This window comes from Rhipicephalus microplus, chromosome 4 (genome assembly GCF_043290135.1).
Source record: "Rhipicephalus microplus isolate Deutch F79 chromosome 4, USDA_Rmic, whole genome shotgun sequence".
Classification (NCBI taxonomy): Eukaryota; Metazoa; Arthropoda; class Arachnida; order Ixodida; family Ixodidae; genus Rhipicephalus; species Rhipicephalus microplus.
In genome coordinates, this window is record NC_134703.1 from 43,981,564 (window position 1) to 43,996,574 (window position 15,011).

Below are 15,011 nucleotides of genomic sequence, written 5' to 3' on the forward strand. Positions count from 1 at the left end.
AGCAAGGCATACCCCTTCTCGAATGATCTCTAAAAGCAGTGGACCTATATGTTTTCAAAGACGTGTGGGGCCACCTGAAAACTACCTTAGCAAGAAGGCCCTTTTATTCCAAAACTGCGCATCAGTTGCGGAAACCAGTCAACAATGAATGGGAAATCTAAAGCTCAACGGGTGTTCGATCACTTTGTGACTCGCTATACCGTCCAGTAAAGCTACACTCGTTGCGGTCAGGGGAGACATGATTCGACAATATAATTATTCACAGTTTATTTCCTTGTCGTGACTTTTTTCACCTCGAATTGCGAAATTGCCGTTGTCTTGAATAAATACTTCAAATATATATGATAGCAGATTTGTGTGCTCGTTAAAGAACCCCAGATGGTCGAAATTTCCGGAGCCCTCCACTACGGCGTCTCTTATAATCATTATTCACAGTTTATTTCCTTGTCGTGACTTTTTTCACCTTGAATTGCGAAATTGCCGTTGTCTTGAATAAATACTTCAAATATATATGATAGCAGATTTGTGTGCTCGTTAAAGAACACCAGATGGTCAAAATTTCCGGAGACCTCCACTACGGCGTCTCTTATAATCATATGGTAGTTTTGGGACGTTAAACCCCCCACATATCAATCAAATATAAGTGATCTTGCTCTCATTTTTGCACTCACTCACCAATTTAATCGAGATGGACATTGAAATGCAGTATGCATCAGCTTAGACAAAAATGCGGCTAGCAGACAACAACAACAAAAAAAAAGCGCATGCATGACGTGATGCGCGTGGGGGAAAAATTGTATCGCAGTGCACATGCTGTACGATTGCAATGCTTCCAACAATGGCTGTGACGCCGCACTGACACTGCAGTCGGCTACGAGCTCGACTGTCCTGGTTTCATTTGACGTCGATAGTACGCCCCCCGACCCACCGAAAAGATGAAAAAAATGCCACCATTTTGCCTGTTGTCAGCGACGAGCAGCAATTTCGACAATTCTACTTACCAAGCGGCTGCCAGGAAAATCGCACTGACCGCCCGGATTCACCCACCGCTGGTAACAGCATGGCAACCAAGCTATTACGACTGGTCCCGGCTATACCGGTTTACAATCCCACCTGAAGAGGTAGTTTCAAGGTAGGTGAGTAAATTCCTCATTATTGTAAATGTGTTAAAAATGTAAGGTTAGATTGAATGCCATCTGGCCGGTCTAGGCTGAGGTTTGACCGACAGACAACCATGCTAAGCTGCAATAACGCGACCGGGCAGTCTCTGCAAGTTGGCGCGACAGCGAAAGGGCCCAGGAGTGGATAGCGTTCCTAAAAGGTGATTAGGACCTCTGGCACGCTGTAAGGTGAAAGAACGGTAATCGCACAGCTGATTGAGTAGCAGGTAAATACTATGATAATCAAGTTTGTATCACGTCAACAGATGAGTACAATACTGATGTCTCTTTTGCGTGCTGCAGTAGATATTTAGCAACGCAGAATACACTTTCATTAGTGATTGCAGGTATGACCGTTAGAACTGACTAATCAATTAGCTGTAGGGATGTCACACCCCCATGTGAGATACAATTTGTTTGCGTTGCGATCATTCTACATTTGCGGCAACAAAATGCCAGTTCAAGCATACATTTTTATCCATCATGGTGGGATACACAGCGCGATATTTTGTGCTGACGGGCTTATCAGTGAAGACCTCATTGCTACTGATGTGATATAGCTCGCGCTCGGGAACTTAACAACTAAGGTGCGACATTTACTGAACTGAAGGCTGGAAACTGCCGCGCGAGAATCATCGTTAAAGTGTGCTGTTGCCAGCGCGGTTTCTCATCAACAAAGGTCAGAAGTTTGTGAACTGTGTGAAAACATTGGGTAAGGAAGATTCTTGCCTGTGCACGATACGGCCGCGCGCGTGCATGGTATCGATAACTGCCCAGAAATGGCGATTCCGCAAAGAAAGGGTATGCTGCCGAATAAAACAGCAGCAGAATCAGGAGATGGCCTCCCCTTTCTGGTGAATTGCATGGGGACAATAAGTGGTCGCTGATAGTAGTTCACAAGTTTCGATTTGTTTCCATGCGCGCGCAGTGTCAGATGTGTCCTATGCATTTTTTATCACTGCAGCTGCTCTCTGGGTTACCTTTCTGAATGGCCAAAAATCCATAGGACCCGCTATATTTTCTGCGAACACTATGTCTAATACATTACAGAAATAGCGATGGCGATTCAGTGTGCGCGACAACGCGACATTGTTTCGATGGGTTCCCCTGAGTGGCTTCAACTTTAGTCAGCTTGACAGCCTATACTGTCCCTTTCTAGAGAAAGTAGATGTGGTGTGTTCCGATGCTCTCTTGGCCTGTTTCAATGGCGTTCCGTGGTCTGCTGGGGAATAGAACTGTTATGGTTGTTTTTAGTATTTGGTATGTTGGAACAACTGGTTAAAATATGGACCTTTTCACAGATAGCTTCCTGGGTGCCGCTATAATTCTCCGCCAGCCAACATGAAGGCTTTTTTTTTATTTCACTCCCATGAATAGTTCTATACTTTCGGCTATATTTTACACTTTTGCTTCATTTTTACACTAATAGAAAAATGATCTCATGCGTTACAGGAGACAGAGGCAGACGCAGGCGCTTGATAGACACATTTGCAAAGTAATGAAAGAAACAGCGAACGTGTAAAAATGTCGTGAAAGAGAGTAAATCATGTGACAACGACTAAACAACAGCTTGAGTTGGCGCAATGTTGAAAATGAGCGTGGCGATTACAACGTGATAGCCTATTAATCAATGTATACATGAGTGTATGTAGGGCGAAACACATTTATTTCAGATTTTACCGATGCTTAGTTATTTATGCCTGAAAAAAAAAACGAAGGACGAAACGCAACAGCTCAACGGGTGCTTTTAATGACCTTGCGACCACAGGGCAAGATGCCAAGAGAAATTAGCGGCCCAATGACGACGGCCGAGAAACAGCGACATGGCATGGTTTGTCGTGCTAAAAGTAAGTGGCTGCCCCAAAATATGCAAAGTGATCGTGATTACGCATTCCGCAGTGAAAGGTGCTGGAGTAAACTGACCCCACATTCTTGCCCTCATGTGATTCCTGCACCTTAATCACGTGGCAAGGGTTCTTCTCAGTGCTGCTAAAGAGTAAGGAATAAAGGGCTCATTCGTGCACACCGAGCATCCCCATAAACAGCAGATCGGACGATGAACCGTAGTTGTAAAGGTGCGAAAACGGTCAAGTGGACAAAAGGGGGGGGGGGGGGGCGTGAAAATGTGTAGTAGCCCGAACATCCGGGATAGCAGCCGTGCAGAGTAACGCTACTAATTCCATGCAACTCCGAGAATACTAACTTGCTCCCACCAGTGAGAAACAAAGTGCAGTGGTTCTTCGATGTATTTAGGTCATTGCCGGTTGGCCCCCAATATTTCGATTCAGCACTTCGTCGTGCAGGACAGTAAGCGTTGGCGAACGGGTGAGCTGCTCTCGCTCTTGTCATAACATACACAACACACACGTCACTCTGCGTGGGCACTGCATCAAGAGATGGTGCTATGATGTAAATACACAAAACAGGTCTCCTGTTCTATTGGTTAACCTTTCGCCGGCTCAACGGTCGTTGACGACAATAGAGAAACTATAATAGTCCAAGGCTATAAGATTTCACTTAGATACCAGTGACGGAAAATGAAGCGAGAACTGCACCTCCCGCATGTAAGACAGAATCGATTTATTAGGTGCGTGGTGATGCTTGACATGCGGTTTGAAGTGAACGTGTATGTGCGTAACTCTGCCTGCATGTGCATAACTCCGTAGGTCTCCTGGAAAATTGTATTTCCTGCGACTATCAAGAAAAAGAGACAGAAGGAATCAAAATGAAAAGAAAAGTAGTTGTGGGACGCGGCGTTATAGTTAGCATAATTGAGGCATGGGTCACGGCGCTCAAATTTTGAACGCCAGTTGGTGATTTCACGAAGTCGTATTGTTTTGTGCACTGAAGCTTGATGAACTGTAAGTTTCAGTACAATCGTGTTGGGTTCTTTCCTTCTTTTCTGGCGGCAACAAATAAGTGATAAATGAATCAATAAAAATAAATAAATAGTAGTTGTTCCGTGTTCAGACACAACAGATGAGTAAAGCTCCTTAGAAATGGGACACAAACGGTGCGCCTCATCCTGCTGCCGGTTTTCATGACGGCGGTCAGGTGGGGAGAGTGTTTGCTCGCACTCGGTGTATGGCGGGAATAACTGAGCGAGTCAGGAGTGCGGTGCTGGCCAGCCCTTTGGAAAGGGCAGAGTTGAAGAAAGAGGGTGATGTGGGAGAGGATTGGGATTGGCGATGGATGTGGTGGGGAGCTTCGATGGTGGTGACCGTGGGCCTAAGAAGCTTCGCTCGTAATGAATGAATGAATGAATGAATGAATGAATGAATGAATGAATGAATGAATGAATGAATGAATGAATGAATAAGATAGATGACTTAGCGATCACGAACGAAAAAAAAGGCATGCTGGTTGAATGAAATAAAGACAAAAACCAAACAATGATCGTTCACATGCAATGTGGAGGCGTAGATGGAAATACCGGTCGGCAAGAGCTTGGGGGGGGGGGGGGGGGGGGAATGCTGCTGTGCTTGAGCTATGTTCGTGCGCTTGTTTCTATGTCCTCGTATACATGCACTTACAAAATTTAGGAATTTCGGGGATTCCAGTTAAACCCCTCCCCCCCCCCCCCCCTTTCATCCCAGCTACACCAATGATGCAAGGTTAGAAGTAAGAAAGGGAGCTTCCTTTATGGACATCCTACTCCTGAGACATTGTCGCCGGCAGGTTTTTTTCTTGGGGGTGCATACCATTGTTGTGTCACGGCTGGGGGAGGGGGAGAGAACTGGTGTTGTTTAGGTGAGGGTATGTGCTACTTAACACCCACTTAACAGTTGAAAAGGAAACGACTCCGGCAGATAAGGAAGTCCAGTATTCCAAGGAGTGATGAGTGAGTCATATCACCATACAGCCGCAAACTCGCCTTTTCACCCACTTTCCACCTCGTTATCGCAATCTCCCGTCTTACCACAATGCGCACCATGAATGCGTGAGTCATGCTCATGAATCACGGTGATCAGTGAATCATTCGTCACTTTGTGAATGTCGATCAGGGGAAGGCGTGCTTCAGCTGATAGCCCTGTATCTCTGATTACTGTGCTCAAAAAGGTTTTTTAAACGAAGGGATACCAGGGTGCTCCTGGAGTCGCTAGCCGGTCACTCGCAAATCACCACAAACACCAGTCTACCTCGACAAAGGATCTACCCAGACAAATAACCGATCTTGACGAACGCAGTGGGTGGAAAAGGCGCATACGCTTCCTCGGAGAATTCTTCAAAAAACTGCACAGGTATGCTTTTAATGTTTTTAAACGGTGCATTAATTTTGTGCCCTTTCTTTTTTTTTAATCTGAAAAGTCTCGTTTCTGACAAAATTTGTGAAAGAAGCTATGAAGCTTTTCAAAGCTGTCATTCGAACGTGTTAAAAAAAAACGTAGCTCAAAATAACCATTTCATGGACTTGTATAAGCTATACGATTGCTACGTCTTAAAATTATATTTATTTTAAGCAGTTATGTTGTTATACTCTCAATAATCTCATGCTTTGGAATGAGCATCTATAAAGGCTTCAAAAAGGCTCGGTGCACGTTTGACGTTGTGTTCCCGCACAACAGAAAAAAAATGACTGCCCATATTTATTTTTTCTTCTCATAATTGTGAGCAAAGCTTGAATCTTCACCGGTATGTGCAAATAACATGCCCTATGAGCGCGTAAAATAAGGCTTGTATGCATAATTATTATGCATCTGTTGATGACGTTTCAGAACCGCACATTTCAGGCCGTTTCTGGCTGCAGCTGTTTAGCGGCGACATTGTGTACTTCAGACACTTTCCATCTTCTTGTGTTCTCTAACCTGCCCGACGCGAATTTGCTAGATTTCCATTTAAGGAAGCCTAGGCAACCTAAAAACACATGTTTTTTTTGTAGGCACTCGCCGAGCCAAGCTTTGTAGTATTTCCGGTCTTACTGATGTTCATGACTCTTATGCGACCGATGCATATTAGAGTCCAGAATCTGAAGTGTTGGTTTGACGCACTTTCGCACTTCTTGTCGCAGGCAATGGCAACGCAGGATTGGGGTCTATGGATGCACGCGAAATTCTTGTCGAGCACCTGTCTCTACAAGTTCACTTCGACTGAAGACGCTTACGAGAAGTTGCAGCAAATCAAAAGCATCTTAGCCGAGAAAGGAGCTGATTTTACGGGGCCGTGTGGCAAGGAAGACGACCGAGAGTGCCACTTGCTGAAACATCTGAGCACGTGGAATGACGTAATGATTCCCATCAATGTACGCATCACTGCTATGGTCACAACCAAGGAGCTGGAACTTTGCTTTCCGAAGGTATTTTACGTTGAACAGCAACCGAGGGAACTCATTGAATATGCTGTTATTCTCCTGCACTTGATTTTGATCAAACACACCTGCGTGACGAAGATCGAATTGGAGATGCTCGGTGAGTTCAATGACCCAGAGTGGTTCGCGCTCCTCTGCGACGGCATCGCCGACTGTTGGAACCTGAAGACGTTTAGGGTGACTGCGGACATCACGGGAGCCGTCACCTACCGGCAGCTGCTAAAGGCGTGCAGCACCTTACAGTGTCTGGAAGAGCTGTCTTTCAAGAAGATCTGCGATACGGAGGATGCAAGAAACATGACCATCCTGACATCTGTGATTGCATGCAACACGAAGCTAAGGCTGCTTGAGGTCGATGGATTCGACGCCGTGACCAAAGGCAAGTCCAACTTTTTGTCGACATTGCAGCGGAGTCAGTGCTTAAGTCGGCTATCGCTCGACGTCACCACATTCGGCGCGGAGGAAGCAAGCTCCTTGCTGCAGTTTCTTAGTGGTAAGAAGGGGCTGAAGTCATTGCGTCTAAAGAGTAACGGACTGAACAGATCTATAACGGTGCACAGCATTGCTTCAGTGCTCTCGAATGCCACAGATCTCGTGGACTTGGAGCTGGATGGCTTTTTTATATACACCCACGACGCGTGGCTTTTGGCGATGACCCTGGTGCAGCTCCAGATGGTGCAGAATCTAGTTCTAGTCCAATGCATACCAATTTTTTCTTCGCTGGTTGACCTTACAGGTTTCGAAGCCAATGGCTCATCAGCAAGCGTTTCAAAACGCATTGAGCCATACATTCACATTGTGAGAGGGCTTACATCCTTACGAAGCCTTGCTTTAGACCTGGTTCGCTTTCCCATAGAAGATCAGCGTGCGTTCCTCGAGGCCCTCGCTGGAAACAACTTCCTGCAGCACGTAAGTGTTGCCCCACCAAAGAGAGGGTACTCGAGTGAGTTGTCTCGTATGCTGATTGAAACGGGCACGGCCAACCGCATCTGTTGTGGCTCTGTTGTCACGCACGAGACAAACTGGAATAATGCCCGAGTGATCCCATAATGCAGAATGGATCGTCGTGTCCCGAGCCCAAGTTCTCGGAAGGAAGATTTTTGCAGCGAAAGCAGGCTTCAGGGACCTGCAAGCGCTTTGTTATGAACCTGTACTTCTGCAAAAGAGGAGGCTGCATTGTTGTCAGCGCAGCTAGAGGCCTGGCACTTTTTTGCAATACATGAAGTACCTTAACCAATTCACACTGAAGATCTATGCAGCGAGAGAGTCGACCATGCATCTTCGTTTTTCGCAAGACGGGCATCACAAGTCTGGGCGTGGAGAAGCGGTGCCAACCCAGGGGGAGCGGGGAAGTGCTTGCGGACGTTGTCCATTCAAGAATGACTCACAGACTGGCTATAACGATAAATGCATGTTGTCTTTGTGGGCTTTCTTTCCAGGTCTCACTGAGTTGTTTGGAGGCGACTTCACCGTCGTGCCGGTGCACTCGAGTGCCGTGTATGCTAAAGTCTGGGAGGTGATTTAGTATGTTGCGGCGAGAAACGCTGCTTTCTTGGAGAAAGCGGCGTGGTTTGTTGCTGAGGTCTCGAGTTACAAGAGTGACACCAAGGCTCTGGAGCTAGTGACTTCAAGCCCTCTTCTGCCGTGGTGGGGTGCAGGAACTAGCGGCCGTAGGTAAGCGCGGAGCTGTGACGAAGATACGAGTGACTATCTTGAATATGAGGGAACTGGACGTTTTTTTTTTTTTTTCAAAGTCCGCGGCGTTGCAAAGGAGAGAGTCGTATGTGAAGAGAGCAGAGATGGTTGGCCCCGCCTCGACACGGTGCTCGCGGACGGTTGGTTGACATTCCGACAATACACAAGTTTCACAGATGCCGTGGACCATGGGCCCAGTGGGCCCTAGAAGCTCTAACTAGTTTACACGGTTCGTACTATATTTGTATTCATTCTTCATAGTGCAAACGTGCCCACTGCATTTCGTGCTTTTACATTAATGTTAACCGAGACTGTACTATCAGATCAATGGCTACGCTGTAAGGAGATTTTCTGAAGCGTTTAACGGTTTAAGTCACGTGTGTATAATTTATCCAGGTGCTCAGTTGACAGCCTGCGTTCTACCACGTAAACGTTTTAACCACTCTACTTTGCTGTAGCTCAGTGCCCATCCTCAATATTTGTATTTTGTGGATCTCCTAGGTGAGCACAATTAGACAATGCAACAAAGCCCTTATTGTCCGCATTGCATCATTACGTATTCTACGTAGAAGTGTGTTTCTTATTATTCGTAACATTTTGTAAATTGGCAACAGAACGACCACGTTGGATTAAAATAGAGATTTATTGCGGAATCAGCATTGTCTATAGCTCACATTCTTAATGTTGGAACTTTACTTAGACTGTCTGACATTGTTTCTATGGCTTGTAAATATATTTTAGGTGCCCGTTTTTGCGCTTGATGTATTTTTACTGCAGATTGTATTTTCGCTGTTTCTCTTTTATCTACGTGTACTGTGCTCACTGCCACAGTAATACCTTTGAAATAAACCTTTCTGATTGTGGAAACAACATTGTTTAAAGTATCTGCTTTTTAGGTGCTCCAACCTTCAACTTTGGTTGGGTCCTACCGTCCGTAAAGCAATATGTGTTATAACGGTAATTGTGAAAGTGACACTAAGACCATATTGATTGAATTAGAGGCTATAACGTGGCGAAACCATGATGTTAATACCTTCGACCTAGTTATTCAGCTCGAGATATTTGCACAGCGTCCTCTCATGTGGGATGTATTCGCGAAGACTCTGTTAGTGCACTAGCTGCGCACGTGTTCTCGCTAAGTGAAGGCTGATCAATGCAGACGGCTGGTCTGTTCTGCTTGAGTTATCGAAAACTTAGTGGGCAAGTTCATAAAACAATCTGCACTGAATGTTCAAGCAAAGTGCTCCACGGTATCGAACGGAGTGAGCCCGGTCAGTGTCCATTGCGCCTGGTGCCACCTGCAAGCCATAAATTGTTACGGCTGCATGTGTGGCGAGGACTTCTTGTCAGGACATGTTATTGATTTAGAGCGACTTGCCGGCCCGTTTTGTGTCACTGACTGCAGAGTTCAGGCTTCTACTTCCGTGTCTCCGTTGCAACGCAATGTTGTGTGTGTGGCGGGCCTCGGCTGCGAAGCCTGCTTTGACCATTCACTTCCGTTGTTCGGAGTTGTATGCTTATGATGAGCAACGAGTGATGTCATTCAAACAAATTAAGTAATCGTTAAACGCAACAACCCAACAACCTTTGATGTGATCCAAGGGTTCAGCAAATGCTGTTGAAGTGCGTCGTTGATTTATCCAAGTGAGTTAGAATGTTGGGACCACAAGAATAAAGAGAATGCACGATAGTGTTGTGAAGTAATGAGAGGTTTCTCGAGTTTCGTTATAGAACATATTTTGTGCCCTTAATCAATAAATCGGCGTTTTTCGATTCGTTATTACTAGTGTAAATCAGTTCAAAAATTTTGTATTGGAAAGTTGAAATACAATTATCTGGAGTAAAACTGTAAATTACTCTCAATGGCCTATGTTGTGGTCATTGTAGGAAATAATATCGAATCCTGTTACCGCAAGATAAAAGATTAGCAATAATCCACCGAAGTTGCCAGAGAGACGGTGGGAGAAGAGGGCTCTTTCTAGTCTAGTCTCCTTGATTCTTTTCGACAATTCGCCCCTGCCCCCGCTTTTAATTGAAATGCACTACAATAGCGTCAAACTAAACCGCGACAGCGTGACCAGAGCATCAGCAGCGGTATAGTGTCCTCCGTTGGGTCACCACTAACAACAGTCGCATACATCCGGTTAGGCGTCATTAAGCGATCGAAAGCACGGATTTGGTGCTCGAGAAGCTAATGACATGAGCGCGTTATCTCTATTCATAAGGCTGCAAATCCACGCCCACCATTGCTCGCGTTTTACTCGACGCTGGTAGTCCATCTAACAAGTTTTAATCAGCAGTGTCAACTGGTTGAATCCACAAAATAACGGCAAATCTTTTGTATGCACATGTTCACATGACTACAATTGTGAGCGTATTGTGCATTGTAGTCTAACACAAGTGCTGTTAATAAAACGCTATACTTTGTAAATAAGACCACAAATTTGTCGCGCTTCGCTTTAAAAGTGGCGTAGACTCTTGTCAGATAAGTAGGCGAGACGTGCACTCTTTCAGGTGAGATAACTCAACGGCACCCAGCCCTGTTCGTGATGTAACACAGTTACATCACGAACTTGCATGACTATGGCCGAGATAGGTGTTGGTATGCGAGGTAATTTAAATATAAACGTTTCTTGAACTGCTGCAACGCTGGCAGTCATTTTGTATAGCTAACACTAGAAGAAGATAACTCTAGTAATCGAGGAACCCTGTACTCTATGCACGAACTGTTCTAAAAAAAGCAAATGTTGCAGCCGGAGCCTCCAGCTGCAGCCTACAAAAGCCGAATCTCCCCATCGCACCACCGCAGCACCGTTCGTAGCGCCGCCATCGATGGCACATCAAGTGAATAGTCAATTTCCGCGTGTCAGCTTCGACTGTCACTTTCGCTGGCCATATGCCCAGAAGAGCCAGGATAGGAGTCAGTGGGTTGTACTCGGGGAAAAGTTTTTATGCTCTAGAAGGAAACAAGATCGATGAAGAAAAAGTGTTGTCGCGTATTGTTCTTTATTCGTCGATTTTGTTTCCTCAAATCAGGTGGCAATCACTAAACAATGGCCTGAAATGGTTCGGTGCTGAAAAAGAACGTGGCGATGCGAATAAAATTGTGTGTAAATAAGTGCATACGTGTGTGTATACACATATAAACCCATTTTTTTGGACTCTTCAAATGCGAATCTATTGAAGTTAAAGAGAAAACAAAACAAAACAATACAAAAACATGGGACGTCATGCCACAGCTGGAGGAGCTGGAGGGCAATGCCGGCGAGCGCTTTTAATGGTTCCACAACCACAGGGCAGGGGACCGACAGAAATTAGCGGGCCACCAACGATGGACCAGTAACAATTACCACGGCATGGTCTGCCTGGCTGGGAGTGAGTGGCTGCCACGAAATATGCAAAACGATCGCGATTATGCATTCCGCAGTGCAAGACGCTGGAGTAAACTGACCCCACAATTTTGCCCTCACGGGCCTCCTGCAGCTTCCTCACGAGGCAAGGGTTCATTTCAGGGCTGCTGAAAAATGAAGAATAAGAACATGAAATTCTCATTCATATGCATTTGCACAGCCTCGTTAAACCAGAGATCAGACCACAGAGTTCTGTTGCAAAGATGCGAAAACAATAAAAAGCCACGGGGGGGGGGGGCAGGTGACAGTGTTAGGTAGTTCAAGCGCCCTGGATGGCCGTGCGGAGTGACGCTACTATGTCTCTCCAATTACATCCAGCATAGAGAATGCAAAAGAATCACTCCCACCAATGAGAAACAAGCAAGTGCAGCGTTTCTTTCCCGTGTAATGAAGGCGTTGCTAATCTGTCCCTAATATTTCATTTCAACTATTCGTGGTCCATGATGGTCAGCTATGGCGAATGGGTCAGCTGCTCTCGCTCTTGTCATAACAACACCACACACACGTCACTCTACATGTGACTGCCCCAAGAGATGGTGATACAGCGTGGATATATGAAACACGTCTCCTGGGCTATAGGTTGACCTGTTACTGGCTCGTTAATAAGTGATAAGAATGGGGAAACCATAAAGGTCCACGGCTATAAAATATCACCTAACAACCAGTGCCGAAAAGTCAAGGGAGACATGCATCGCCCTCAACTTAGTCACAGTCGATATGTCAGGCATGCGGCAATGCTCGAGACGCGGTTCGAACTTGACCTGCAAATGCGTCACTATTCCTGCTGGTCCTCTGAAAAATCTTCCTTCTTAAGAATATTACAAGAAAATAAAAAGAAATAGAGAATCAAAGTAAAAAGAAAAAGAAGCTGTTGAACTTGGAGTACAATTAGCATAATTAAGGCAAGGGTCACGGCACTCGAAATTGGAACACCAGCCGGCGACGTCACTAAGTCGTAGTGTTTCGTGCACTGAAGCTCGATGAATTGTGAGTTTAAATGACATCGTGTTGGGCTATTTTCCTCTTTTTTCTGCGATAATAAATGAATAAATAAATAGGAAAAAATGGCGATCTCTAAGCTTCGCCTTTAAGAGTTGAACGGGATAGCGATACCGTGCCCTTAATGCGTTATGAGTTCAAAGTCGCTTGTGATGTTGGAATTCAGGCGTGCACACCAGTTGCTCGACGCCATTTTCCCTTGGAAGATTATCGAATCATTATCCTCCCAACGGGACGGTTGGCAGCTGGTCATAAATTGCCGTCATAAATTGCTGCCACTCCGCCCCCTCATAGGTTTAATACGCTGTCTCAATGACCTAATTTATGCGGGATTCGGGCCTTGCTCGCGCTCGCCCGACAAGCGGGGGCGCAAGACAAAGTTTGAGAGACCACTTCGGGACCTCGGATGGTGCGTATGCGTTTTGGCCTCTCCGGCCTGCGGCGATCCTTGGTCCTTTGTTCTTCGTCGCCACCGGCCAACGGCTACGTCATCTCGTCGGGGCACCAGCGTGGGCGCGCTGGTTTCGGCAGTCTAGAAGTCCTGAGGCAGCGCCTCGCGATCGTGCATACACCGTATGTCTTTTTCAACTGTTCATGTGCCTGTTCTGCTAATTCTGCTGTAGGGGTGGGCTGTCATGGGAGCGCTGGCTGCACGGTATATAGGTCGGCGCTTGAAATTTGGTTCTTTGTTTGTTTGTTAGCTTTACTAAAGCGCCATTTGCGGCCCCTAATCGGGATATTCTGTAACTTGTAGTAGCTAATTGATGTCCTGTATAATTCTGTTACATGTTCGATTGGTTGTATTGAATGATTGGTTGTATAAAATGTACTAAATTCTCTGGTAGTAAACCAGCCATTTGGAGAACGTCGCTTTCAGGTCTCCCTCGCTGCGCGCGCGGGGGCTCACCGTCTTTTCGGCGACGGTCCGAGCTCGCGTTCGCGGTATACACGGCGTGACGGGAAACAAACGAGCGAGGACGCGGTACCCTGTTTGGAGCTCGCAGTGCTCAGACTCACGGTGGTGTAGGACGAGAGAGCAAAAGGACAGCAGAAACACCACAATGTCAGTGAAGCCTTCGCACACGGCTGCATTCTGTGTAATGGGCGGCATGCTTTAACACACGGGCAAACAAATGTGCAAGTGAAATCTTTTTTGAACTTGCTATGCACCCACTACGAGGCCTTCAGGGGAAAAGCTCAGTAACGTATGTGCCTCGTCTGTGGGTGGCTCGCTTTAAATCATGGATTAATGATAATCACATCTTCTGACACCCGATCGCAATGTATGTTTGTAGTACGCATTATTACTGCGTTGGTACCTTTCAATTGCATTATGAAGCATGTATACAGGACGCGTGTGCTTGTAAAGCATGTAAATTACTTCCTCTTCATTTCCAAGCAGAGGAAGTTATTTTCTCTGTATTCACAAGCAGACCCATGACTTTGTGGCATAGTACCTGTTTGCCACGTAAACGACCCGGGTTCTTTCCTCGCTCAGACCAACACCGACGCAGTCGTCGACACCACAATTTCTTCGAAGCGGGCTCTTCAACTCTATCGCATTAATAAATAGCAGTTGTTCCGTGTATACGAATACAGCGGATGAGTCAAGCTCGATCGCCCCGTCACGGTGGTCGGCGCTTGAAATTTGGAGCTTTGTGGCTAAGGTACTCGGCTGTTGACCAGCAGGTCGCGGGATTGAATCCCGGCTGTGGCGGCTGCGATTCCGATGAAGGTGGAAATGTTGTAGGCCCATGTGCTCAGATTTGGGTGCACGTTAAAGAACCCCTGGTGGTCGAAATTTTCGAAGCCCTCCACTACGACGTCTCTCATAATCAAATGGCGGTTTTGGGACGTTAAACACCACGTATCAATCAATCAATCAATCAATCAATCAATCAATCAATCAATCAATCAATCAATCAATCAATCAATCGAGTGAATATCGATGGAAATGAGACGCAAACAACTATGCGCCTGATCGCTGCTGGCTTTCATGAAGGTGGTGGCGTGAGGTGAGAGCGTCTGATGTAGGGTTCCTTGATGCGCGCTCTCCCCTCAGCCGCAAGGGGGCGCGCGCGCATCGAGGAACCCTAGTCGGATGCGTTTGGTGGCGGGAATGACTGAGCAAGTGAACAGCGCAGGACGAGCGAGCGAAGGCGAGAAGAAAGAACCGATGAAGATGAGAGAGGCATAGAGCTTCCTAAAATTAACTAGAGGGGACTATGGCGCTGCGGTCGTTCAGTGGCCATGGGAATGATGGGTAGTACACACATTTGCCCAGTCTTCGTACTTGCGGGCGGCGAATCGTACTTGCGGCTTCGTTTATTGCTGGTTATGGTTTCGTTGTGAAGGAAAGAACGGGCCCTTTCGAGCTTTGTGACCTGATTGAAAATGGTAAGCCTAAAAGAATAAGGTTGTGAAGCGCAAACGCTGAACATT

General features: G+C 46.2%; 1 protein-coding gene across 3 annotated transcripts; it reads left to right on the forward strand.

Annotated features, from left to right (window-relative positions):
- Nucleotides 1-877: 877 nt before the first annotated feature.
- On the forward strand, nucleotides 878-9,030 carry LOC142813893 (uncharacterized). Of its 3 annotated transcripts, none has more exons than XM_075891852.1 (3): nucleotides 878-1,136; nucleotides 5,235-5,401; nucleotides 6,169-9,030. In XM_075891852.1, the coding sequence occupies exon 3, from the start codon at nucleotides 6,172-6,174 to the stop codon at nucleotides 7,513-7,515; it is 1,344 nt and encodes a 447-aa protein (XP_075747967.1). In that variant the 5' UTR covers nucleotides 878-1,136; nucleotides 5,235-5,401; nucleotides 6,169-6,171; the 3' UTR covers nucleotides 7,516-9,030. The 3 variants fall into 3 exon arrangements, with proteins under 3 accessions (XP_075747967.1, XP_075747968.1, XP_075747969.1); XM_075891853.1 differs by having other exon boundaries at nucleotides 878-1,132; XM_075891854.1 differs by lacking the exon at nucleotides 878-1,136 and adding an exon at nucleotides 2,953-3,007.
- The last annotated feature ends 5,981 nt before the right edge of the window (nucleotides 9,031-15,011 follow it).